Source organism: Semicossyphus pulcher, unplaced genomic scaffold, assembly GCF_022749685.1.
Source record: "Semicossyphus pulcher isolate SPU_LCO1_2020_fin unplaced genomic scaffold, fSemPul1.0.p SCAF_26, whole genome shotgun sequence".
Classification (NCBI taxonomy): Eukaryota; Metazoa; Chordata; class Actinopteri; order Labriformes; family Labridae; genus Semicossyphus; species Semicossyphus pulcher.
Genome location: NW_027211700.1, coordinates 3612426 through 3637950, shown reverse-complemented (window position 1 = coordinate 3637950; position 25525 = coordinate 3612426). Strand labels below are relative to the sequence as shown.

Here is a 25525-nt window from a genome sequence, read left to right as displayed (position 1 = left end):
AGTGTTAATTGGCATCGAGAGACTGCCAGTAATGGACTTCAACGACAGCGTCTCTCTGAAAGATTAAAACAGATGGATGTGTTCGGCTGCAGCAGGTGGATTGATGATAATGACGTTGGCTTTGCTTAATGATCCAACTGTAAAGTAGGTTTTTTATTAGGGAAAAAAACTCTTTTAAAGGTCAGTTTTTCTGTATTTACTGCCTGATTTCTTTGAAAATGTCGCTGTGAGTTATTGTAAAGTTTGAGTTAAAAGGGCAAATACTCAGAAATGTTAAATGCTGAGATAGATTTTAGGATTGAAGGTCAAAAAGGAAAGGAAAGTAGGAGTTATATTCATCAAATCCAGCTACGATCACGCTAATTTACTCAACTATAATGCTGTAAATCATCTTAAATGCTTTTAATTTGAAGCAGCAGCAGGAAATGCTCTGTTTGCATGAGCAGTAAATGTAATGCTTTATCTTTAACCTCATCTTAATGACATGTCGATATTGGTATGTCCACTGTTTCTTAGCCGCCCACTAATGCACTTGAATGCGGGTGTATGTCACTGACCACACACACACACACACACACACACACACACACACACACACACACACACACACGCACTGGGGTCCCTCAGGCTGCCGAGGTGTAGGGTCGGGCTCCTCGGGGGACAGCAGGGGACTCAGTGAGTGAGTGAGTGTCAGCTGCCAGCAGCAGTTTGTGCTGAGAGAGCAGAGTGAGGAGCAGGAGGAGGAGAAATGTCCTCCCTCATCTATCAGCCTGCAGAAGCCTCTGCACCGCTGAGGCCTGCGTGTCCAAACACACACACAGTAACACCACGCAGAACAATGCTGTCTGAGCTGGGTGTGACTTACTGACATGATACTCTGCGTATGGAGGATGCTGCTCCAGTCTCTACATGAGTGCACCTTCTCAGAGCATTAATAACCCCACAGAGCTTCTAAGCGTGTGCGAAAAACTACTACGAACACTGCAATTTGTAAGTTGAGTGTCATAATGCAACTATATATAATGTGTCCTGAACTTAAGCTACAAATGAGCAAAAATAGCATCTAAAAACCACCAGTGAATATAACAGAAAGTAGCAGCTTAAATAAGTAAGTTAAGAATATTATAATGAACAATGATTTCATGTCTCTTAAGAAAACTAAAAGTTAACATCCATGTTAGCATCTATTGGAGGCTGCGTGTCTTTAGCAGTGCTTTCAGCTAAATGCTAATAGTAGCATGCTGACTTGCTTTAAACACTAATGATAACATGTTGGTGTTTAGCAGGTATAATGTTTACCATGTTCACAATCTTAGTTAAAGCATGTTAGCATGCTAACAGCTGCAGCTAATGGGACATGAATATATTTCTGCGTGCTTAGGTGACAAACAATGTTATATTTGTCAATAATATGATACAATCCAGTCAAATGACATCCCATTGATCTGTATAGGTTTGCAGTCATGCTAGCAGCTCTTTGGAGTTTTAGCCTACATAGCAGTGCTTTAAGCTTACATGCTAACATGCGCTCAAAGACGATGCTAACATGTTGATAACTGCTTACTCTGTTTACAGACTTAGGTAAAACATCACAGCATGCGGAAACTAGCTAACTAGCGAAGTACAGCTGATAAGCTGAGGCTGATAGGAAATGGCAACACATATATATTTGACAACCTCTGAAATATTTGTCAGTATTGCAACAAATATTAAAAAAACCTTCAAATTAGCTGGTGTATGATCTGTGTTTGATACTAATTACCTTCCTTGTTATCTGCAGACTAGCGGCTAACTAATCAAAGAACAGCTGCAGCTAATTGTACGTGATTACACATCTATCTCTGCATGCATAGATGATTATTTAATATATGATACAATCCAGTCAAATAACATCACATTGATCCTGATAACATATCCTATAGGTTTGCAGTCACGCTAGTAGCTAGCTTTGGAGCTAATATTCACTCAGTATCACTTTCACTTGCAGTTCTCTCAGGTTAAGTTAAAAACCTTTGTCATCATTTTTCTACATCCTCCCCAAAAGAGACATTTTTGTGTGACAGAACTGCTGAGTAAAAATGACGCAGTGTGCCACAGAGCCGTCACTAAACCCCTCCAGATCTCAGAGTGAGAGATGAGTTCGTCATGACAGTTACACGCCGCTTCAAGCTACCTTCTTTAAAACGGCGTGTTCGTTGGAAGTGACTGAATTGATCTTCGCCGGGGAGATCATGTTCGTGCAAGTCTGTGAGTCAGGGAGGTGGAGAGAGGAGAGCGCTGCGGGCAGAATCCAGAGGAAACGGGAGCGAGGTGAGGGAGTCGGATGACTGCTGAAGACACGGTGGCGGAGCCGACGTGGCTCTGCAGACCACAGTATTAACGTCCTAATGAAGGCTTCCAAATATCCTATTCAGCATCTTTTTGTTTTTCCCTTTCATGAGCAGAATGATGGTTCCACATATCTACAGGAACAATTTAAACTGTGGAAAAAACCAACCAAAATTATGTTGAGGACGATGGTGCTGTGACCACCGAAGGGAATGCTGATGGAAATTTAGAAAACTGGCCTCCTCACTTTTCCTGCAGATACTGAGGGTGAAAAAGAAATACTGAAAAAGAAATAAGCACAGTGCTGCGTTTGGATGCCGCACACAGGCATGTGGCATTCATTGTACCAATTTAAAGTATCACTTTAACTGGTTTTTAGCACTGCCACTGTTTAAGTCAGCAATTCTTCATGAGCTAGATGTGGAAATTGTAAATTTGGTTGCATAAAGACGATAAAGACACTAAAATACGTTCTGAAGGGGCACCAAGGCCTTCGCTTTTGTTGGAGGGACTATATCCTATATATTTTCACAAAGGAATTCAGGTGTGTGGTCGGCCAGGTTGAGACCAGTATTCATGTTTGGGTGGCATACAAATTAAAGTCCCAGAAGTTAAAGTGCAGAGCTCAAGGCCGTCACAATCTCTGGTAACTCTTGGCAACAGTGCGTGTTGAACGAGAACCGAGGTTTTAACGATTAGCCTTTGTTAGCTATTTTGCAGAACTGAACTGATCTGAAAGAAATGAGACGAGAACTTGAAGTCGAAAGCTTTTCCCACTTAAAGCTCCTGTGAGGAACTTTAGGTTTGTGTTGATTTTGGCGCCCCCTGTGGAAAAAGACATACATCTTACCTCTTTGCTGATTTTATCATTTACATGCTTTAGTGGTGGTCTTTAACAGTCACATGTTTCACTCACTAAAAGGTTTGCCCGGGATAATATAAACAAAGGCAGCGTGCAGTTAGTTGCTTCACCTGACACCTACCCCCCCGGCAGCAGTTTCAGACATTAAAAACAACTATATAGAAATAAAGAGACTGGTGCTGATGGTCTGGTTTGCTTTTGTAGCTCATATAGAGTAATCAGACTTAATTTCAGTCTGTTTCATTACCAGTGAAAAAATCCTCACAGGAGCTTTAAAAAAGCAAAGTAGAGAAATACTTTGCAACTCTGTTTCATAGGACAGGTGCTTAGGAGAGGAAAACAATCAGACAAAATTGCAGGTAAACTCCCGCACACTGTCCAACTTGCAGAAAATACATTTATTTGCTTGCAATGTTTCCTTGCTCGACCTTCACTATTTGCCTGAGGAAGGTCGAGCACCGAAATGTTCCGCAAGTTGGAAAGTGTGCGGGAGTTTACTTGCTATTTTCCCACTTAAATAACAGCAAGGGAAAGTTGTGTAAATGCTGTGCAGCCAAGCAGCATCCTTTGGTGCTGAAAAATGAGGCCAATGCAGAAGTGCCAAAAATTGCAGTTCCTCCAGTGGCCACTTGAGGCTGGCTCCAAAAGCGAGTCAATCCCCATAGAGTCCCATGTTAAAATGTCCAACTTTACAGCAGTGATAAACATGTTCACAGCCTGGTACAAAAATTGGTTTCTTGAGCGCTGTACATGGGATGATATATTTCTATATGTTAAGAATTAAAGGAAATTGTCTGCAAGGCGACAACTCATGTAATTTTTGTCCCTGAACTTGACCTTTTTGGTATTCATCCTCTTGTACGAAAAGGGTCCCTTCTTACTCCAAAACTTAACTCAAAACCAAGATGGCGACTTCCAAAATGCAGAGGCCTTTAAACAGTATGATGTTTTTGCTTCTCACCCAAAGGATGGAGAAAAAGAGGCTAAAGATACCGGTTACACTCTACAAAGGCTTTGTGGAAATACAACAATAGTGCACATTAATAAAAGAACTAGAAAGGAATATATGCTGGTTGATTGGCTGCCACTTATTTCCCATCATTGTCTCTGAGTTGTGTCCTTGCCTACAGCTTGTGTTTTAATCTGCTGGTTTCTCCCCACGCTGTCAGTGTTTGTCTGTTTAAAATAAAAAGGCCATCTAGCTTTGTTTCACGTCATCACAGCCTGTTGTGTACGGAGAACTTTCCATCCATACCTTAGTCATCGTGTTCTCCGCTGACGACAGACAGAGGATCTTATCTCCGCCCGGGCCGGAAGACCCGTCCCCCGTTATCGCAGCAGGACAATGGTGCTATATTGGGAAAGCAATAAACATGAGATTGCTTATCTGTGATCTCGCTCGTGGCACATAAAGGCGGGTGGATTAGTTATGTGTGTGATGTGCTTTGACATTTCAAACCAGGACGATAATTGGATGCGGGTGATAGCACCATAGAGACGGGGTGTGTTTGTTGTATCATGTAAGTGAATACAGGTCATCAGTGTGGGGATCAACAGTCTCTTCATGACTAATGGCTGTAGTAATAATAGTGCTAATCTGTGATGCTGCTTCACACTGCAGACACCTTCAATCAGAAGCAACATTATCAGATTATTCCCATCAGTCGCTGTACAGTGGTTAAGAAAACCAAACCAACACATGGAAATGAATAGTCGGGAATCATTGGGAAGATTTCTGTGTGGAGTTTGCATGTTCTCAGTCCAAAGACATGCTCGTTAGATTCATTGATGATTCTAAAATTGCCCGAGGCGTGGATGTGAGCGTGAAAGGTTGTCCGCTAACACCCAGCTTTTTTTTTAGTGGGAAAGGTTACAAACTGCATTCAGACCCGGGTCACATGACTCTGCAGTAGACCCGGGTAATTATCGCCTCGGCTCCGATCGGCATTGATGGAAACACAAGACCTGGGTCGACAGGCTAATCTCCGCCCCCTTTCCTGCGCAATGCTATGCTCTGTCGGTAACTTCTGCAACTCGACAAATTCCACCCGTCTCCGTCCAATCGGCGCCCGAACATCGTTCCAAATTTGTCGACGCAGAGTTTGATAAACAGACTGAACGAGTATTAGATACAACAAAGACCTAACCACCGTAACATCTTCTGTAAAGCACACTGAGTTTACGTCTGTATGAAATGTGCTAAACAAATAAAATTTAATTTGAATGAGCAAAAATACCGGTGTATGCACTGGTTAACCATTTCTATAACTGAGTCAGCATCAGGTTCATCAGATGGATATTAAACACAAAGAAAATGCAGCTTCCAACAATAACTAATGCAAACGTGATTATCAGCCTGACTGCGTTGGGATGATAGCAGTGGGATCACCGTGCTCCTGTGTGGACCGTTTTATATTTTCCCTCACTAATGAACGTCTAACAAATTGAAGCTTCAGTCTGTCATCTCTTTGTTTACTGTGCAGATTAAATACTTACCAAAACAGCATTTTTAGAGCGTCTTATCTCTCTAATTGGATGTGTTTCCTGTAGAATGAGGATGTCAGGGCGAGGCACATCAGATAGTTCGGCTGTGTAAACCTGTGGGATTTCATTTAGAGAGAGCAGACAGAGTTATTTGATGTTGGGGGCTTTTTACTCATTAAGATTTAATTTACACTTCCTGCTTCCCACAGAGGAAACGTTCTTGAAATGCAAATACGAATGTGTGTTTCTGTGCAAATCATTAATATCGTATTTTGCACAAACATCTATGATACTGTCTTTTATATTTGCTACAATTTTCCTCATCTTAGTTTATCTCAGTGTCGTCCTTTAACGCTTTTACACGGTGAAGGGACTCAGTGTCCTCATGCTTTGTGTATTTTTCTGTTACTGTGTTGATGATGGGGAACAGTGTCGCCTGAGTCAGCACAGCCTCTGTGTTTATTCCTGTTCCTGACTGCGGACTGCTTTCACCCCTGATGCTGTCAGAACTACTCTGATGCCGGCTCTTCACCTAACTTACCTCTCTGCTGGCTGTTACGATGCTTCTCCGTGTCACTGTGGAGGCTAATGTTGGCACACACACAGTTATTGGATGATTGTTTCTTTGTTTGATCTGTGGGAATTGTTTGATTAGTCCTTCTGAGCGCTTAATGGTTTGAAACACCTCTCATTTCTGTACTGTAAACATGAAGCTAGAGCCAGGAGGTGGTTAGCGTAGCTTAGCAGGCTAGCATGACTCAGCTCAAAGTTTTAACAGTCTCTTACCAGCACTTATAAAGCTCACTTATTGTTGCATCTTGTATCATTCAAATAAAATGACAATATTGGGTTATATTTCCAATAAAATGCTCATATTATTTATTTACACATCTAAATTTTAGAGTAGGTGGATTATTTAAAACTTAGCCATGCTAGCTTAGCTATGCACAAAGTTTAAAGTTCCCTTGAAATCAAACACTTTATTTAAGCACATATATCCTGTGCTGAATTAATGTTAGCTTAACAGGCTAGCTGTTTATGCAACAGCTAACTTGGCGTTGCCCCTACCAGCACTTCTGAAGCTCACTTATTAACACTTTCAATCTTGTTTATTGAATTTATACAAACACTGAAGTAGAAAACATAAAGTAGAAAGTGAATAATCATGTTTTCCAAAATATCAAAATGCTTCTTTTATTAAATATTTACCAAATTATTTGCATGTCCTTAGATCAGTAGCTAAAACACCTAGCTAACATTTATACTTTACTGTAGTTGACTGATAGTGGGGCCAAATTTTGTTCAGTTTGAAGACAAATGTACCCGCACACTTTCAATGAATCTTACAAAACTAGGTATATTTCCTTTGAGCTGTCCTTTTTGTAAGTTCCTGTTCATTCTGTGAATCAAAACTAACACAATTCACGTTCTTTCTGTTTTCCAGGCTGTATGCTGTGTTTTGGCCAGTCAGCCTTCTTCCGCTTCAACCACCCTGAAGAAGCCTTCAGGATGAAGAGCATGATGCCCCACGGAGGCAGCGTCTCCAGCGGGGACTACAGATTATGTGCAGGTACTGTACGATAATGGATTCAGTATTTTATCTGTATTTTTAGCCTGTTTTCACTCAGCAGTGCTACCTCACACGCCCCGCCCGGGTTTCCTTCTTCCACAAACATGGACGCAGTGTGAATAAAAACACACTGACCTTTTGTCCCATGAATAATAACACCTGAAAAAGACCATTTCCCTCCTGAAGTTCCAGTTACAGCGTGGCCTGTGTGAATGAATGGGCTGGATTGTTGCAGAGTTTAACAGAGGGGTGGTGAGGTGGAGCAGCAGGGCAGTGTGTTTTACAGGTGGATGTTTGCGCAGCAGTAAATCGCCAGCATTCTTGCTTCTTTATAGCCTGGCACGGGTGGAGGAACTGTAGAGGAAGCCTTCAGGGCCTGAACAGTGAATTAAACAGTAGCTATACAATACCAGGCCAAAATATAGCTTTAATGATTTGATTTAATTGATGGAATTTGTTTTATTTTGATTATTCTTTGTGTTCCTTATAATTTAGTGCTTACATTAAAGTTAATTGATGTCTGTACTACTGCTGTTAGAGCTATAAACCACCTAAATAATGCACTGAGTTAGCTTTAATGACTTTTCCACTCTGATTAAAGAAAAACTACTACAAAAAATTGAAATTTAAGGCACTAAACTCGTTTTATTTCAGCATAACTCTTTAAAATACAGGCATGTAATTCCTTTAATGCCTGTTTGCAGCTCAATAACAGACTGTTATTGTCAGTAACAGCCTTTAAAATGCAGGACCCGTTGAACCCCGCAGCCTGCATGGTTCCCAGCTGGGACCCGGTGCTGGAGTTCACACCATGCATGTTTTATGAGCATCTCATTCCTCCGCGTCTCCAGGCAAAGTTTTCAGCTGCTTGTGTTTGTGTGTTTGTGTGTTTGTGTGTTTGTGTGTGTTCTGCTCCTGGCAACAACACAACTGTAAGTGTACCTCTTCTTGGCCGGCTCCACTGCCATGAATGTGTCACAGCATCTTGTTATTTCCCTCCTCTCGCTGTCGACGCTGCCCGCCGCTGAGGGATAAGTTTAGCACGCAGGCACGCTGGCTGCTGTGCACTTCCTGATGCAGTAATGAAAGCTTTCCGTTGTTTAGAAACGTACAATTTTCCCCAATTATGCATTCCTGGGTGGAATTCAAATGGAACCTCATTATACCACTCCCATAATAATCTGTCATATCTGCTCGGAAACCCTTTAACGTTACACTTGTTATCTGTTTATGGAGAGCGATTATGGAGGGCAAACCCAGCTGCTTAACTGCTTTTTTTTTTTTTACATTTTCTAACTTTTCAGTCAGAAATAAAGCAAATTACAGCAGTTAAGTCTTTATTTAGTTTTATTGTCATATATTGCTGCGATAACACCTTAATTTCCTCAGCTTCAGGGGTCAATAACAGTCCATCAAACGTAATAGGCTACACGTGACATTGTTTATCCTCCTTCCTTCTCCTCTTATTCACAATATGCATCAAAGAGGCCCAAACAGTGGCTCGGTTTAACCGTCACATGATGAGAAACAGACCCAGTAACTGCAGTAACTGAATGGGACCCGACCCGGACGTGATTGCACATTAAAAAATGTGGACCCTTATGTTCCACCATTTATCCGCACATTCTTAGACTTGACTTTGTTGACAAAAGCTTTTCATTGCTGAAGTATCAATGATATTAAGGCAAGCGAGATTTCATATTTAAATGAACGTTTCTGACTGGGCAGAAAGGGAAATGGTGGAGTTCTTCAGTTTGTCCTGTGAAGTCCTTCTCTGGCTTTGTCTCTTGGCTCCACACGCTTATATGAAAGAAAGATGAATGACTGATGCAGATCTTTGTAATTTTAACTAAAGACGGGGGTTTAAATTTGGCCAAGCTCTGTTCGTTTGGGCTTGAGCAGAGCGCTTACCGTAAGCTTGATGTTTTTGTCCCGGAGCAGCGATAGTAGAATAGAACTTTATTAATGCTGAAGGAAATTCTCCTGCCAGGTCGCTCTAAAGTTACAGTACCAAAAAAAAAAGAGAAAAACTAAATAACTCAAATATAAGTGAAATATATGTTGCAAGAGAGAGTGCCTAATATCATAATAGTACAATAAGATATTTACAGAATTAAGCTCGGTAAAAGAAGTAATGGTGGCAGTTACACAGTTTCTGTGTGGAGTCTGCATGTTCTCCCCGTGCATGCGTGGGTTCCCTCCGGGTACTCCGGCTTCCTCCCACAGTCCAAACACATGCTCGCTAGGTTTATTTGTGACTCACCCGTAGGTGTGAATGTGAGCGTGAAAGCTTGTCTTTCTCTGTGTGTCAGCCCTGTGATTGACTGGTGATCAGTCCAGGTGTAACCCCGCCTCTCGCCCAATGACAGCTGCGATTGGTCCCCCCCCGGTAAGCGGTATACATAATAGATGGATGGATATTTTTGTCCCAGCTCAACTAAACAGCTTGGTTACTAACATCAAAATAAGTCATTAGATTTTTATGAAGCAGCCTATATGAGCCTGATTAAGCTCCTGTTAGAACAATAACACATCATGTGGACATGGTAACATAATATATTCAGGTGAGCAACAGGCTGCAAAGCTGTAAAAATAAACCTGTATCACCAGTGTCCTTTTTATCTTATCTGCCTGCGATGGTACGTCGGTTCAAAATGTTCCTTTCAGTATAAAACGGTCCCCCTGCTGTGTTTGGGTTTTTCACATGAAACGCTGCAGTGCTGCTGTATCTTTGTGATGCTGGTCACATTCACCTGTCTGTTGTTTGGTTCTGCCGTTCTTTGCCCAGTCAGTGTCGGTCCACTAACCAGCTGCCTCCATCCAGCCGTCTTTCAGCTCCGTCCTCTTCACTGATTGGACGTTTCCTGTGCCTCTCTGCCCGGCCAGCAGACGGCTTTGTGGCTCCGAGCTGCTGGAGGCTGGAGTTACAGTATCTCTTTTCAGACACTATTTATAAAGCTCCAGTTCCATTCTGCTGTCTACCACCTCTGCACCTTCCCTCCCTCCCTCAGTGGGTTTCCCCTCCTGGTCCCTTCCTGCACCCACCAAACCCACCGACCCTCTGTGTTCAATGAAAGGCCTTTATCTGCCTGTGATTTGGCTACTCTATCCGTCACTGGCTGCTTCACAGTGTGCAAAAAAAGAGCTAAATGCAGGGCTGAATGCTTGCGATGCCGTTGTTATTGTGGCTGCAGAGTGGCACCACCACATGTTGAGTCTCTAATGTACAAATGTTTTTTATTATCACCGATGACAACAAGCCTCGTCAACGAAATAGGACTGGACATTTTCGAACAACAAAGATAATTTTTTATTCATTTCAAGTAGTCAGCACCGCTTTCTTTCCCGTCATGTTCCATTTCCAAACCAGTGAAAACCCACATTTCCATCCCTGAGGAAACTCTTTATTCCTCTTTATATCAGATCAGTGAGGCTTCCAGTCAGCAGGGCTGCAGACTAACGTTTTTCCCACTGTCACACAACCACAAACAAGTTAACTGGCCCATAATTAAATTGTTGTTTCTTTGCTTAGTCATTGTTATTTAATGTTGTAAGGGACATAATACAAACAGCATTACAGTGTTGAGCAAATACATGATTGGGCTGTGTTTGTTTTGTACATGCACATAATAATCCCATAATGTTTTGAACTATAACACTCACAGGAACCATTTTCTCCCTGATGGAAACTTTCACCCTGTACTATGCTTTACTTTTGATACTTAATGTTAATTTTTCAGGACTTTTACCAATAATTTTAGTTTTAATTCAGCTGTTTCTCTAATAACAATCTAAATAGTTCCTCTGCGAATGGTTTTGCTGCAATGCTTTGTATCTTGCAAACTAGTTCAAATAAGAAATTAAATATGGTTGCAGCTTCGGTTATCTTTGTATTTATGCATTCTGACAGCTTTATTATCACAGCTTTTTTAAGGAAATATCTAATGTGTTGCTTTGTAATCAGACCAAATTACAATTAGCTGCAAGACAACAGTCTGTTTTCAATTTAATTATACATCAAAAACCTTATTAATTCAGAAACGTTGTTTTTTTTGCCAGTTAAATGTCAGTCTACAAGGGTAATTTGTTGACGCCGTGTTTCCCCAGACTCAGTTAAAACTGACAAAAAGTGCGTCAAAGACAATAACAATGACAGACCATAAAACCCACTGCTGTGACTCCTTAAACAGCGCTGTAAATCTCGCAGTGGTTCACATCACCCCGGAAAGGAAGAGATACGTCAAGTTAGCTATGACGCCGGAAGTTACTTGGAATTGCCGTCAAATTAAAATACATTTCCTACTAGTGTTTATAATATGAAAACAAGGGTTCTAATAAATCACCGTTACACTAAACCATGTATTGCAAGTGCATTTGTATCGATAAGAGGACATTAACTGATATGTATTTAGATAGTTAAGGACTATTATGTCGACTTTAAGTAAGGAAAGGCTTTATTTTGAAGGTCAAGACCGGTAAAGCGGTGTAACGTTCGAGTGACTTGACAACAGTGGTACCGTAGGCAGCAGCGGTGCCTAGCACCCCAACCCCCGGCTGAAATATCACCCCGGCGGTGAATCTCCATATCCCCCTCGGTGTGTGTGGAGCCAGGCACGGCAGGGCTCCGTCACACCCGGTCTGTAGCCGGTGTCCGGAGGATGTGGGCCACAGTGTGTGTCACATAGCAGGTGAAACTGACCGGGTCGCAATTTTATTCCTTCATGTGAGTAACCCTACTGCTTAACGCCTGAGCTCTGGGTAAGAGAAGTGATTCGCACCGGTCACAAGCCAAACTCCATTAAGAATCTGTCGGTTTTGTGATCATGTCATGTTTTTTGTGAAGGTGCACACAGTGTAGGACATCATATAATACTAACGCGATTCATCGGAGTGTAATTTCTTATTCCGCAATCATGTGATCAATAAATAAGTCATGTATGTGTAGAAATAGGCATTTTTTTGCTCGGGGCTCAATTTCACTATCTGTTCTGGTAAGGGGATATTTAGGCAATGACAGATGGACCAAACGTATGTTCAAGCAACAAGAGCTCATTGACGCTTGAATCGATGCCGTATTTTAAGGGTTCTCACTAGTAATAAAAATGTCTGATATCATAAGCAATCAGGCACGCAGTTCAACCGGCAGCTAAGCTAACACTAAATTGCTAGATTTTCAAATGAAGTTTGGCATGGTTTATCCTTGGCTAGGGGGTAGTCTGTATCCCATGACATCATTGCATGGGCTTCTCTCAGCAAACGGTTTCTTTTATTTTTGTCACCCCACCCCCCTCGATTTTGACTCTGCACATAAGAATGAAGCCGGTGTGTTGTGTGTTGGACACGATGTGACATTGACATTCAGGTGGTGCTCTGTGGCTACCATGTATTATTGTGACAGCTTGCAGATCTTCATGCATGGAGATGTTGTCAGATTTAATTGTGGTCCGGCTGTCATGAAGGCAGAGTCATTACAGGGGAGCAGGCAGGAAGCTGCTCCCATCTCTGTTGAACAAGCTAATGCATTATTTGTGAAGCTTCTATATTTCAGTGCAGTTTTGCTACTGGGACATCTCTCTGTGACATCATCCCACAGTCATTTTTTATGACTTCTAAATGTGATTACATCACTACTGGACATGACAGCTCTATTGCTCTGTTCTCTTCAATTACCTCTCAGGGTTAGCAGTGATCACTCCTCTGTTTTTCCATTCACACAGACACAAACTCCATTAAAACAGATTTAATTCAGCATTAATAACACCTGATCTGTGCCCTGATCCCTGCCTCAAGGCCATGCTGGTGACTCTCCCACGTGGCCCAGTGTTTCGGTTGTAATAATCTACTATGCTGCTGACATTAGAGAGAGACGGTTCAGATTAGATTACCAGGCCTGTGTCCTACGCTGCTTTCGGGCCACGCAGTAATTGGGTTATGTAGGCACATTTTCTCCTGATCCCTATCCAAAGCGCAGGCCTGCCTGTCTGTCCATCTCCTCGGCTGTGTCCTTCCCTCTTTCCTCGCCACTGATCCTTCCTCTGCCCTCATGTATATCTTCCTTACACGGCTTCTACACTAGGATTGAAAGCATGCATTGATGATTTTGAACATATCTGAAACAGTAGGAACAAGGTTATGACTCGACATAAAATATGTAATAAAAATCACTGTTAAATTTTCTACAGAGGTCAAGGACTTTTATAATTTATTTTCTGAATTCTCTTACAAATACATAGCCTACATGTTATTGTCCATCCTGACTGGGTGGCTGTTCACCTCCTTAAGATATTTTAGCATGGAAACACAACGTAAACAAACCAGGAAGAAAATAACTTTTGCAGTCATGAAAACACAAATGAGTTTATTTCATTGTTTTGAGTTTGAGGTAACATCTTAATTTACATGTTGGTTACAGCAAATCCCTCTTTTCAGAATGTATATTATTATTGCAAATTAAACAAGATGCATATTGTTTAAAAAGGAAGAATAATGAGAAGGGAAGGGTGTTAAGATATCCTGTTTATTTGCTGCAAACGTTAATGCTTACTGAAACTGTAAGGATATTTTTCTGTAGTAACTAAAATGTTCTTAATTTTCCCTTTTAAAGAAAAGACAAGAAACATAAATTAGCAAGGTTAAGTTCGGTAAATAGCGTCCCGTAAATAGAAATATAGAGGCTAAGAAATATGTAAAATATCCGTAACAGTGTAGTCTGTTTTATCACCACCTTCACTACCTTTAGTGAAGGCAGGGGGAAAGGCAGGTGAAGTAAGGTCATTCAGCACATTTGCATTTGACCTTCCCATAGATAATAGATAATCAATGGATGATTCAGTATACCCTTTCCATGTGAGAGCCAGTGAAGGTACTTGTGTTTCGACCTCTTGCAAGTAGTACAGAGCATTTTTTCCTACAGAAAAACAAGGAGTGAATTTTTTAAACACTATGATAAAAGATGCAAAGAGCTGTGTTACTGTGGACGTGTTGATACAGGTGGTGGAGGCTTTTCAGACTCAAAAACAATGCATCTTGATAATAGGTAAGATACACTTTCCTGGTCCCCGAGGGGAAATAAAGAGTGTAGTAATTGTAATAGTAATAGTGAGGTATTACAGACAGCTGCTTTAGCTTCATAAGATACAGGATTAAAAAAACAGTCCGATAGTTCAGCAAAACACTGACACATTTCATAGACCCTGAAAGAGAATAGGGTATGTAAAATATTGTGCAACCCCTTGGTGATCAAAGTCTAAAAGACATAAACATTCTGATGATAGTGAAAACATGGTTTAACTCCACCAACTCCATCAAAAGCACGTCATGTACCACTGCAGCTTCCCAGTACAGGAGGCAACATTCTTGTTAAGGGTAAAGGTGCCAAAAGCAGCAGTCAAATTCATGCCGTTGTGCAACAGACATGTCCTGGCCCACACGTCGTACCCTACAGACAACATCTGTGCCTCGTGCAGATCTGTGCAGAACTCACACAACATTCCTGATAAGTCTCACAATTAAGAGAATGAAAAACATGTACTTGTAGGAATACATCAAAAAGCATTGACCTGAGTTTTATTTCTCTTTATCGCCTACCTGAAGGTAGTAATGAATATTCTTTCATGCTGTGAGACCAGGCTTGAACATATTTGATTGACAGTGTTGGCCTTGTCAGATGTTAAACTTTCATTGCCAGGGCCAGCATGTAAGTGGAAATACCTGGGGTCCCTCAGCTTCAGGACCTTTAGTGCCGATGGATGGCTTTTTAAATGGACGAGGAGGCCGCACGTCTTGCTGTACTCCTAATGTACCGCTGTCTTAAAACCCTGAATCTTCTTTGTTCGAGGCTAACTGTTATTTTTGTTCCATATGACACGGCTTGATGACAGTTGTTTCTCTTCTTCCCCTCAGACACGGAGAGCTTGGTCAATGGGAATCACCAGGCCGGTCCTGCCCAGTGTCCCTCAGCTCCTGGAGACAGAGTCCAGTCTGAGCACAGTGCGATCGTCAGCTCCATTGAGAAGGACCTGCAGGACATCATGGACTCTCTAGTCATGGACGACCCCCAGCCTTCCTCTTCAGATGGCAAAAAGCCTCCTGGAGGGCAACCCATCCCCCACTCCCCCCTGTCGCCCATGGTCAACGGAGGGGGCCGGTATCTGCTGTCCCCTCCTACCAGCCCAGGGGCCATGTCTGTGGGGTCCAGCTATGAGAATAACTCCCCTCCCTTCTCCCCCCTGTCCTCCCCCTCAGCGGCCAGCAGTGGGAGCTTCACCAGCCCCTCTCCTAGTGGAGGACCCCAGGACCAGAGTTCCTCTCTGCCGCCAGTGCCTGTACGCTCCTCCAGCTACAACTTCACCACCCAGCCTCCGCCCGTACCGCAGCCACGGACCATACTGCCGAACTTCAGCGGTGGTGGGCTGGGTCAGAAGGTTCAGGAAAGCCCCCGGCTGCAGAGGAAGGTCCTAACAGAGGCTCCTCCGAGTCCAAAGCCGAGCCGCAGAGGACTCAGCCAAGATGGGTCTGAAAGCCCCCGACAGACCTCTGTGCTGTCCTCTAATGAGTCTCTCAGTAGTAGAAACATGGTGCCAAGTAGCCCCAGACTTACTCCCAAATTTCCCTCCTGTCCATCCCCGTCCCCCTCCAGTCCCAGGACCAAGACCACCACAGTGCTCCACGAAAGGCCTGCCAGCCCCTTCAGAGAGCAGACCAGTCTCGCTGATTGCTCGCTACCCTCCAGCCCCTCCAGGCAGCTTTCCCAGCCCACCAGAGCCTTTCAGCCCCCCCTAGACCCCATCGTCCACATCATCCAAGGATCACCCCTCCAGCAGCATCCACGTTCGCTGCAGCCCCCTGAGAGCCCCCGCATGGTCAGGAGGAATATGGAGCTAAACGGCAGCGGTGGAGGGGTCAGCAGTATGAGAGAGCTGCCACCTCTTAGCCCCTCCATGGCTCGGAGGGGGGTCCCGGTACTACCAGGAGCGCTCCCGGGGACTATCCCCACCTTGAGAACTCCAGATAGCCCCTCAGGTTTGGGCAAGTTTGTCCCAGAGAGCCCCAGACTCAGACGCAAGTCAGGATCTACTTCCGAGGAGCCGGCGTGCAGCAGGGGGATCCGAGCCCGTAGCCCGTCGCCCACCTCCATGATGATGGAGGGTGGTGGGGGTGGTGCAGGGGTCCGGAAGGCAAGCTTTGGGAATTCCCTGTCGCCTGCTTACAGTCTGGGCTCCCTGCCCGGCTCATCCCCCGTTTCCAGCCCCAGGACCCACCGGAAGATGTCGGCAGGGAGACCCCACCCCGGGATGAGGGAGAGGAAGAACAGCATCTCAGAGATAAGTGACAACGAGGACGAGCTGCTGGAGTACCACCGACGACAGAGAGAGGAGAGGCTCCGAGAGCAGGAGATGGAGAGGCTGGTGAGTCAACACATTTCATTTATTCATCTTCTTGGTCCAACTTCTTTAGGGTTCGCCCAGGTTCTGGAGCTGATCTGGAAAGTGTTCTACTCAGGACTTTGAGTTATTTTGTACCTGGAAGCTAGTCTCATTTTGTGTCAGAGTTTAGCATGTGTAGACGGATTATTTGATGCTGGTAATGTCATTGTCATCAGCCAATGGTTTCAGTAGTATCCATCGATCCATCATCTTCCGCTTCCTCGGCTCGCGGTGGCAGCATGCTAAGCAAGGTGACCCAGGCGTTGCTCTCTCCAGCAACGTTTCCCAGCTCCTCCTGGGAGGCGTTCCTAGTCCAGATGGGATATATATAATCCCTCCAGTGGGCTCTGGGTCTGCCCCGGGGTCTCCTCCAGTTGGACGTGCCTGGAAAACCTCCACAGGGAGGCAACCACGAGGCATCCTTATCAGATGCCCGAACCACCTCAACTGGTTCCTTTCGATGCGGAGGAGTACTCCAAGCGCCCTCCTGATGTCTGAGCTCCTTACCCTCTCTCTAAGGCTGAGCCCAGACACCCTGTGGAGGAAACTCATTTCAGCCGCTTGTATCCACAATCTCATTCTTTCAGTCACTACCCAAAACTCATGACCGTGAAGGTTTCAGTGGTATTTGTGAGTTAATCCAAATCTACACATCCTTTGTGTCCTTAAAGTCTGGACAAATCACCTTGCTACTGTATTTCCTGTCGTATAACTTGCCTCTAATGGCCCCACTTCCGCTGTCCACCTCCCCGGCTCTGATGCTCATTTAGCAGGCACAGCATTCCCCCGCAGGGTCCCTCCGACGCAGGGCTTTAAAACCTCTTCCCTCTGGCAGCCCAAAGCTCCTCTGCTAGTGGTGTAAACATCAGCTAAAGACTCAAAATGACTAAAAATAACTTATAAACAAAGTCTGCAACTCGACACCGACTTTATCCTGCTCTGACCTCGCAGCAGGGATGAGAGGGTTTTGCAGAAGTGATTAAATTAGCTGTAACGTTCTGAATGCAGTGGTTCTGATGAGCTTTGGATTATGCTGCACGAGTAGTTTGATAAGTTTGATCTTGTTAAAACGAGCCTCTTGAAGTGAGCTTAACACTTTTTCTTTTAGAAAAGTAAGCTTGGATATGATTTCATATTTAGTTTGACAAAGAAAATCTTTCAAGTGTGACCTGGGAGGATTTTACTGAGGATCTTAAAGCATGTCAGAAACTCGCCTCGAGCACCTTCCAACCCGTCTAAAAGAATTTCATTAGTTTGATTAAGACTGGAAGAGTTGAGATGTAAAAGTGCAGATACTCATGCAGAGGTTCGGTCTAACTTTAACTTGTGTGACTTCCTGGAGTATGGGAGTGTTGCGATTGCAGAATGTCCATGTTTGTTTGGAGAAGGAGGAGTTACCAGGCCTCAGTGAGCTGTCTGCAACTTGGCCGTCTGAACTGCTGCTGTCATGCGGTGTCGGGGTACCCAGATGAGCCCATAGCAACCGCATTGTTTGTTGTTTCCTAAACTGAACAGAGCGGGGGAGGGAGCGGTGTTAGACATCTTGAACTTGTCTGCCAGACTGAATGAAGCTGCAGAGACAAAGTCCTTTAAGAGGCCTTTATATGCGTTCGTGCCTGCGTGAGAAGGCGTTTGTCCACCCTGCTTGTAATTACTAACTGGGAGGTTTTTTTCAGAGTGTGAGACTGAGTGAAGGCGGCTCAGAGACGACGCAGCTTCTGTCTCTGTGCACCAGGTCGTGTTCTGGGACCTCCTATAGAGACATGGCAGTAAAACAGTACGTCTGCAGCGCCAGATCCAAACACTGAGACTGTGTTTACCCCTTTACAGTAAAGTGGGCACGAGGCCAGACAAAGAGGCACATTAAACTTATTGACAGCAGAGGCAGGTCTGTCGATTCAAATGTATAATATCTTCAACACTAGTTTTTTTGTTCTTAAAAATCAGCTTTGTTCTGTATTTAAGTCGGCCTGCTTCCTCAGCACACCGCGCTTCCTATCTGTGTATTCGACTCTGAGTCCCTCTATCGAGAACCTGGTGCATCTGTTCCTGCATGTTAATTTGTCCTAATGTAATAATTGGGTGACGGAACGACACATCTTTTGTCCAATTCCTGAAGCCCTCATTACCCACAGGATTTATAGGATGCATCGGTAACCTCAGTGTGTCTTTGGGAGTTGGGTGGATAGGGTGTCTCTGTACAGCGTCCCTGTTCTGGATGTCTGACGGGGAGTAGCTCGTCCTTCCTCTCGGCCTTCATACACTCATCATGCTGCACTTTGTGCTGATTTTTCAGCTGCTTGAACAAGTTAGTCGTGTTGCTTTTCGGCGCAGACGCAGGTTTCATGACCTCTATTTTGTCTTCTTCACATCACTCGTCCTAAACCTGAAACACCTCCAAACAAGCGCTGACGAGCCGTTTCGGGGGACCAGCTCTTTGTCTTCTGTTCCAGACATTTGACTTTAGTTTCTCCGACCGTCTCTGTTGTTTACTCTTCCACTCTAAACTGCCGCTTATCACATGACCTGCCAGCTCCCCCAAAAGTGAAGCCCAAACCTCTCCATCGCCCCCTGGGGGAGCGGCTGTTAGTTTAGGGAGTGCTTGATTTGATATGCAGCAGAGTTTGCTAAACGCTAATATCACCGTCAATCATGTTTATTAAATTATAGGAAGACAAAATCGTGATTGTGCAGCCCTATCCATACGTTACTCGTCTCATACCTTTAACGATTGTCTGCATCTTTATTCTGCAGATGTCTATTAACTGCCCAGTAAGAAAAAGAAGTTGGTCATAAATTCATGTTATTCTGGCAGATAGTAGAACCTGTGTGCGATCACGAAAAACCTCCATTGGAAAACTAAACCTTCTGCTGCTGTTCTGCTCCTAATGGACGAACCCCCCCAGCATTTTGACCTTCTCTTAAATTAAGTGAACTGACCCGAACATTTGGGAAGGGTTTCAGGTTACGGTTGGTTCAGGTTAAAGACATACAATAACTCACAAACTTAAAGTCGAGCTGAAACAGCATTTCGAGAGTATCTAGCTTCCGAATCTTGACGTATTTCCGAGTGAAACAGGACGTGCAGGCGGGACATATCATGAGAGGGATTTGATTTGATCGTTGAGAAGTGGGCGTAGACAGACGTTCTCCACAGCGCAGTAGCTAGCTAACTGACCGAGCGTTCTTGGTGCTTTGCGGCTAAATGTTGCAGATTGATTGACAGGCGGTTGTCATGATATTATTGGTTGGTACTAGCTTATGTTAGCACACTTGATATTTTGTTTTACAGGAAGAAAAAATTATCGTATTTTGATATAAGAATACGAAGAAATTGATTTTCTGTATTTTTTTTGCTTATATTGTCAAATAGATGCACAATATTACCAGGGATGACCCACAAACACGATACGACCAGGATTTTTACTTGTATCGACAGACTAAAGCCAGTCGAGGAACGAGTACAAGAAGGAGTGTTGACCATTAGCACAAAATAAGTTGGAAAGATGACAGGGAGCTGTAGTTTTTTGTAGGTCAAGTGATTACAGCTTAGCTCGGTACATAATTAAACCATGAAAGTTTAATTATGTCAAAACAAAGCTGCAGCAGATTCTTGTGTAAGAGAGCAGCAGCTGGTGCTGAGAGAGGTCTGCAGAACGCTGCTTCTCTAAGCTGTGATCTCGTGGCGTGATGCTGTTTGCAAGTCTTCTGCTCATACTCACCTCCACATACCTCGATTAGTCAAACCCTCCATCTCTTTGTTCCTGCTGAGAGTTCATTAGTCACAACAACCTTTGGACCCGTGCAACCGACGCGCTCACAGAGAAAATATTGACACGAGACGTGTGCAAACAGCCAGTGGCACAAAGGGTCAAGAGCACATTTATGTGAAGTAAAGAAGTCGTACAGGGACACGCGAGACACCGACGCACAGACTCCTCAGCAGCTGCGATTGTGTTTTTCGAAGGCAGGAACTCGCAGCTCTGCGCGGAGGCCGGGCGTGCAGCTGCAGGGCCTGTAATTAGTCACAGTTGACTCACTGTCATGACAGATTTTTTCTTGCCCCACAGCATCTGCATTCAAAGCTTTTCACACACAGCCTGCTACTCATTCACACAACTGATTACCTAAAAACAAAGTTGTGTGAACAGTGACGCTCGGAGAAGTTTATTCATGGAAAAGACTCTTATTGTGAAATCAACAGAAGTACACAGCTCAGAGGCAGCGGGAGGCTGCCGGGAGAATACGGCTGCACTCAGACACTCAGACACAGACTGTGAAGGGGGTTTGGTCTGTTCGTGTTGTTTGAAGGCCCTTTAATTACACTGTGTAATTGATTAACACCTCATTTGTGATGTGGGAACATTTATAGTGTGTTTTTCAACCTAATTAGTGGAAGTCTTTGACTAATAAGGAAGACTTTTTAAGGCATTAAGGATGTTGGCTAGTAGAAAAGAAACGGACATTGGGCCTCATAATGGTTATATTGGTGGAGGAGCTCAAACCAGTCCATTTACTTGAATACAATCTTCAAACAGCAGTTCAAAGGCGCATATCTTTTAAATGGATAATCTCATATTTTGCACGTTCGTCACATTTTTGGGTGTTTTTTGTTCACAGTGAAAAAGTGAAAACGGTAAAAAGGTGGCCTCTGAAACGGGCCGTTCAGAACAGCTGCAGGTTTCTACGTAGAACCTTGCTTTCGCTGAAATCGACCTCCTGGGATCTCCTGGGTGCTGCTGCACTTGCTTCCTTTGTGTCGTCCTCCCACTCAGGGTCTGATTCTGGCTCGTACGTGTAAGGCCGAATAACCGATCCTAGAGCAGCCATGTTTTCTACAACTTTGGAGTGACGGTGCGGTGCGGCTGCTCCCCCACGGGATTGGGTCGTGACTACACAGTCACTCTGAATGGCAAAACGGCTTGTCAGTTTCAGGAGGAAGGAGAGGCTCCGAAAAATAATGACATGAAAATACGTATACAATTTTTAAAAGGAAACAAACTTTACCAACGTGATTCACAAACACCTCAGCATCTCTACATGTCACGGCCGGTCCAATCCAGATGTGAACCATTGAAAACCTCCTGAATGTGATCCAGAGGAAGATGGACGGTCACAAAGCCGAGCTGCTCCAAGAGCGGCCGAACGTCACCCAGCAGCTCTGTGACAGACTGGAGGACAGCGTGCAGAGATGCATGAACGCTGTGATTAAAAACCAGGTTATTCACCAGATATTGACCTGTGAACTCTCCCTGAGAAACATATTCTGTTGATTAAACATGAACTTGTTTCTTTGCATTATTCAAGCTCTGAAAAGCATCTTTTTGTTTTCTTAATCAGTCGTCATTTTCTGCAAACGAAAGAGCTCGATGAGAATATTTGATTTGGACGTAGAGATTTGTTGTTTACAATAAAACAAAAGTTAATTTGACACAAACACAAACCTATAAATAGAACCAGAGAGAAGAACATTTTTTTGCAGCTGACTCTTAATTTTTTGCGGCGCTGTATTTAAGAGTCGATGGAAACTGCCTCCTCTCTGTGCTGCAGAAAAGAATGAAGCTCGCCCTGGATACGGCCCCGGTCAGGTTAGACGCCAGTTTTCATTCTGTGTCTCTTACATTTCTTTTAACAGAAAAGATTAAAAGTGAGTAAAATGTTTGACTGTTGAAAGATCGACACAAAATCAAAGTTCCTCTTTTGGTGTTTTTTCACTCTGACAAAAAAGAAGGAATATGCCAAACAGTGACGTTTTTAAAGCATAAATATCAGCTACAGGCAGTTATCATTTAAAAAGAATCACAACATAAATTAAATCAGGGTCAGAACTCGGTAAGCAGCGTTTAATTCAGCTCCTTGGTGTTTTCCTTCTGAGCGGGAGGTGAGCCCTCTCTAATGACCGGCCTGCAGGGAGGACGCTCTCCTCTGATCCAAGCTGTCCAGCCTGGCACGGCTCAGTCCACATGGCCGTCTGACTGACACGCTGACTTGGCAAACACACTTGGCGTACGAGGCGAGTCGCAGCGTGCTTCGTCTGTGGCACACACTCACACACACACATGCCGTTCTTCTGTCCACTAAAGATGACCTCATGTTTCCAGTGATGAGTTCAGCATTGAGCAGACTGTCGCTGCTCTGTCTCATTAACAGCGTATCGGACCAGAGCGGTATGTGTCTGCTCTGAAGGAGCATAAAGTGAGTTTCTTATGAATGTGTTTACGTGTGTCTCTGATCTCATTATGCTGAGCTGCTGCTATTTACGTTAATTTCACACGTGTTCTTTAGGTTAGGATTATTTTACATCGCCTACAAGACTTACACAAACAACGAATGAACCGACAAGTCAATTACTCGAAGACTTTCAGCACTGTGATACTTAAAACGCTCGCTTAATAAATCCTTATGCACATTTGCACCGCACTGTTTGCACTAACTCTGCTCATCATCTTTAAATCTGCGCTACATCCAGACAGCCACGGTTCAATGTTGCAGTGTGTATCTGTATTTTTAATAGCCTTTACTTTTGGCTGACTGCCGGGGTCAGCCCTGCACACGAGTCCGTATGTGAGTGAGTGAGAGACGGTACGTTCACAGCCATAGAGAGAGAGTTGCGACATCGCAATGGCGGATCATGGAGCATATTGGACCTCCACTGACGCGACTCTCTCTCTATACGGCTCTGGATACTTTGTTCAGGGAGTGGGCATGGCTGCTCCTCCGCTGCTCGTCTGTTGTCATCAGCCTCATAAGGACAGTCCTTGTAACACGTTGCCCACAGAAGCGCACATAGACCTGATGCGGTCGGCCACATACAAGGTTTTGACCGAGTTGTGTTATTTTGACTCTTAATTGTATTATTCTCTTACGAGCTTAACGGGGGTGGGGGTGATGACAGATGTGTAATGCCACATGTCACATGTGTGAATTTAGTATCTATCTGCACCAAATTATCTGCAGAGGTAAAACACAGAATGAAGCACCTTCACATTTTCTTCGAGGCTCTTGGCGGGGCTTTAGTGGCAGTTAGCCAGAGCAATCTCAGCTTAATGTCTCTTGACTTTCACAAGTTTGATCATTTAAAGCTTTAATTCAGTTTTAAGTAATAATGTAAAACGACAAAGACCTAAAAAGTGACTAAAAACTCTTTGAAAGTAGTCGTCTGGAAATGTTTGAACGTCCAGTGTGCGAGCTAAAAACTGCAGAACTGTTTTTTTTTTTTTTTTTTTTACACTTATAGATATTGTTCTGTCTTCCAGCCTTGCGTCCCTGCTTTTCACTGAGTCCGGGACGGTTTCACAAAGATAGACTTTGACTGTGGCTTAGATATAACAAAGTCAGACTTCAGATAGACGTCTAAATTAATCCATTTAGTTCTCGACAACAACAACAACAACAACAACGACAACAACGGCAACGACAACAACGACAACAATGACAACAACGACGACAACAACAACAACAACAACAACAACAACAACAGATATGGAAAAACATTGCAGCAACAGTAAACGGTGTTTATATGACTGTTGAAGAAACCATCAAAGACGTTCAAAATTTGGTGCTTCTGGTCAGCAGGTGTCACTGATTGTTACCATGGTAACGTGGGTCTTATAGCTTAGTTAGCCTTTTTGACTTAAAATGAGTCAGACTTTATTTCTGTGAAACGGTCTAACTTGCATTAGGCCGATCTATGAGCAATATAATCTATCCTGTTTGACTTCCTCTCTAATGAGCTAACTGGACTCGACTGTGCCGTGATGTCTGTGAGGGAGCGCGCTCTCAGCCAGCGGCCTGTGGAGCAGCAGATCTGTTGGTTGCAGCCCCTGCTGGTTGCTGCTGGAGGTCGGTAAAGGTCGCAGATTTCTGAATGCATCTTTAATAAAGTCCTATTTGACTCATTCGCTCAGTCCCTCCTCTCTCTGTGGACTTTTGTGGAACTGCCCTTGAATTATCAGCGCCGGGGCTTCAGTTCTAAATGTTTCGCCTGCGGCAGAGATTTGATTTAGTGGCAATTTCAAAGCAAGTTCAACCCTGACATTTATCTTCATCATAGAGAAGCCTGAACAACTCTGTCTGGCCTCCCGTATCTTTTTCTTTCCTCACCTGCCTCGTCTGTCTTTGTGTCTGCTGTGCTCTGTTATAATTCTCGCTGCGCGTGTTAGGATATTTGTTTCGGACCAAATGCACCCTCGCACTATCCAAGAGAACTCCCTATATGTATGCCAGCATCTTACAGTGCACGACCAAATATATCCAGCTACTGCGAGACACCGAACCTGCCCACCTAGGCTGCCAAATATAACCTGCACCTCCTCTGCACAAACCCACTGACCAGCGGGTGTAACTTTTGCAGCGCTGCACAAAGTTTTCTGTCATTTAATGCAGAGGAAAAAAGAAAAAAGTGCACCACAAATGTTTCGCCTGCAGGATCATCCTGCCAATTTGCCTCCGTGATTTAAATCGTCAGGAAGAAGATTACTATGATTTTACGTTTTGTCTTTTTTAAGGTGAAAGAAGCAAACAGGCGGAACAGATGAGACAGTTGTGGAGTATCTCTGGCTCTTTTATCTGGGACAGAGATAAATCTGCGTCTCCGCAGTAATCCAGTCTCGAGACAGCAGCAACAAATGTGCCACGTGTGGATTTTCTCTTCTGAAAACAAGGACGCGTCACTGGATGCACTGTTGCTTTAATTCTCTCTGTGGTGTTTAAGTTGACAGCAGAGCAGGCAGCCGTTTGAAGCTCGAGCTGCTTTGTAGTTTCACACTTTTGTTCTATATTCTTTGATAAAATGCAGCAGTGGCGCAGCCTGCTGTTCTGTGACCTCTCCACTAGAGGGGGTCATATAACTGTTCA

General features: G+C 43.9%; 1 protein-coding gene across 6 annotated transcripts in view; it reads left to right on the top strand.

Moving 5' to 3' along the window:
• The window catches only part of phldb1b (pleckstrin homology-like domain, family B, member 1b), a 132510-nt gene that overhangs the window by 62280 nt on the left and 44705 nt on the right, over positions 1-25525 (top strand). For all 6 annotated transcript variants that reach the window (XM_069676682.1, XM_069676685.1, XM_069676683.1 and 3 more), the window contains 2 exons: positions 7119-7244; positions 15147-16651. In XM_069676682.1, the coding sequence (XP_069532783.1) occupies positions 7119-7244; positions 15147-16651 (1631 nt within the window). The remainder of the gene's footprint in view (positions 1-7118; positions 7245-15146; positions 16652-25525) is intronic.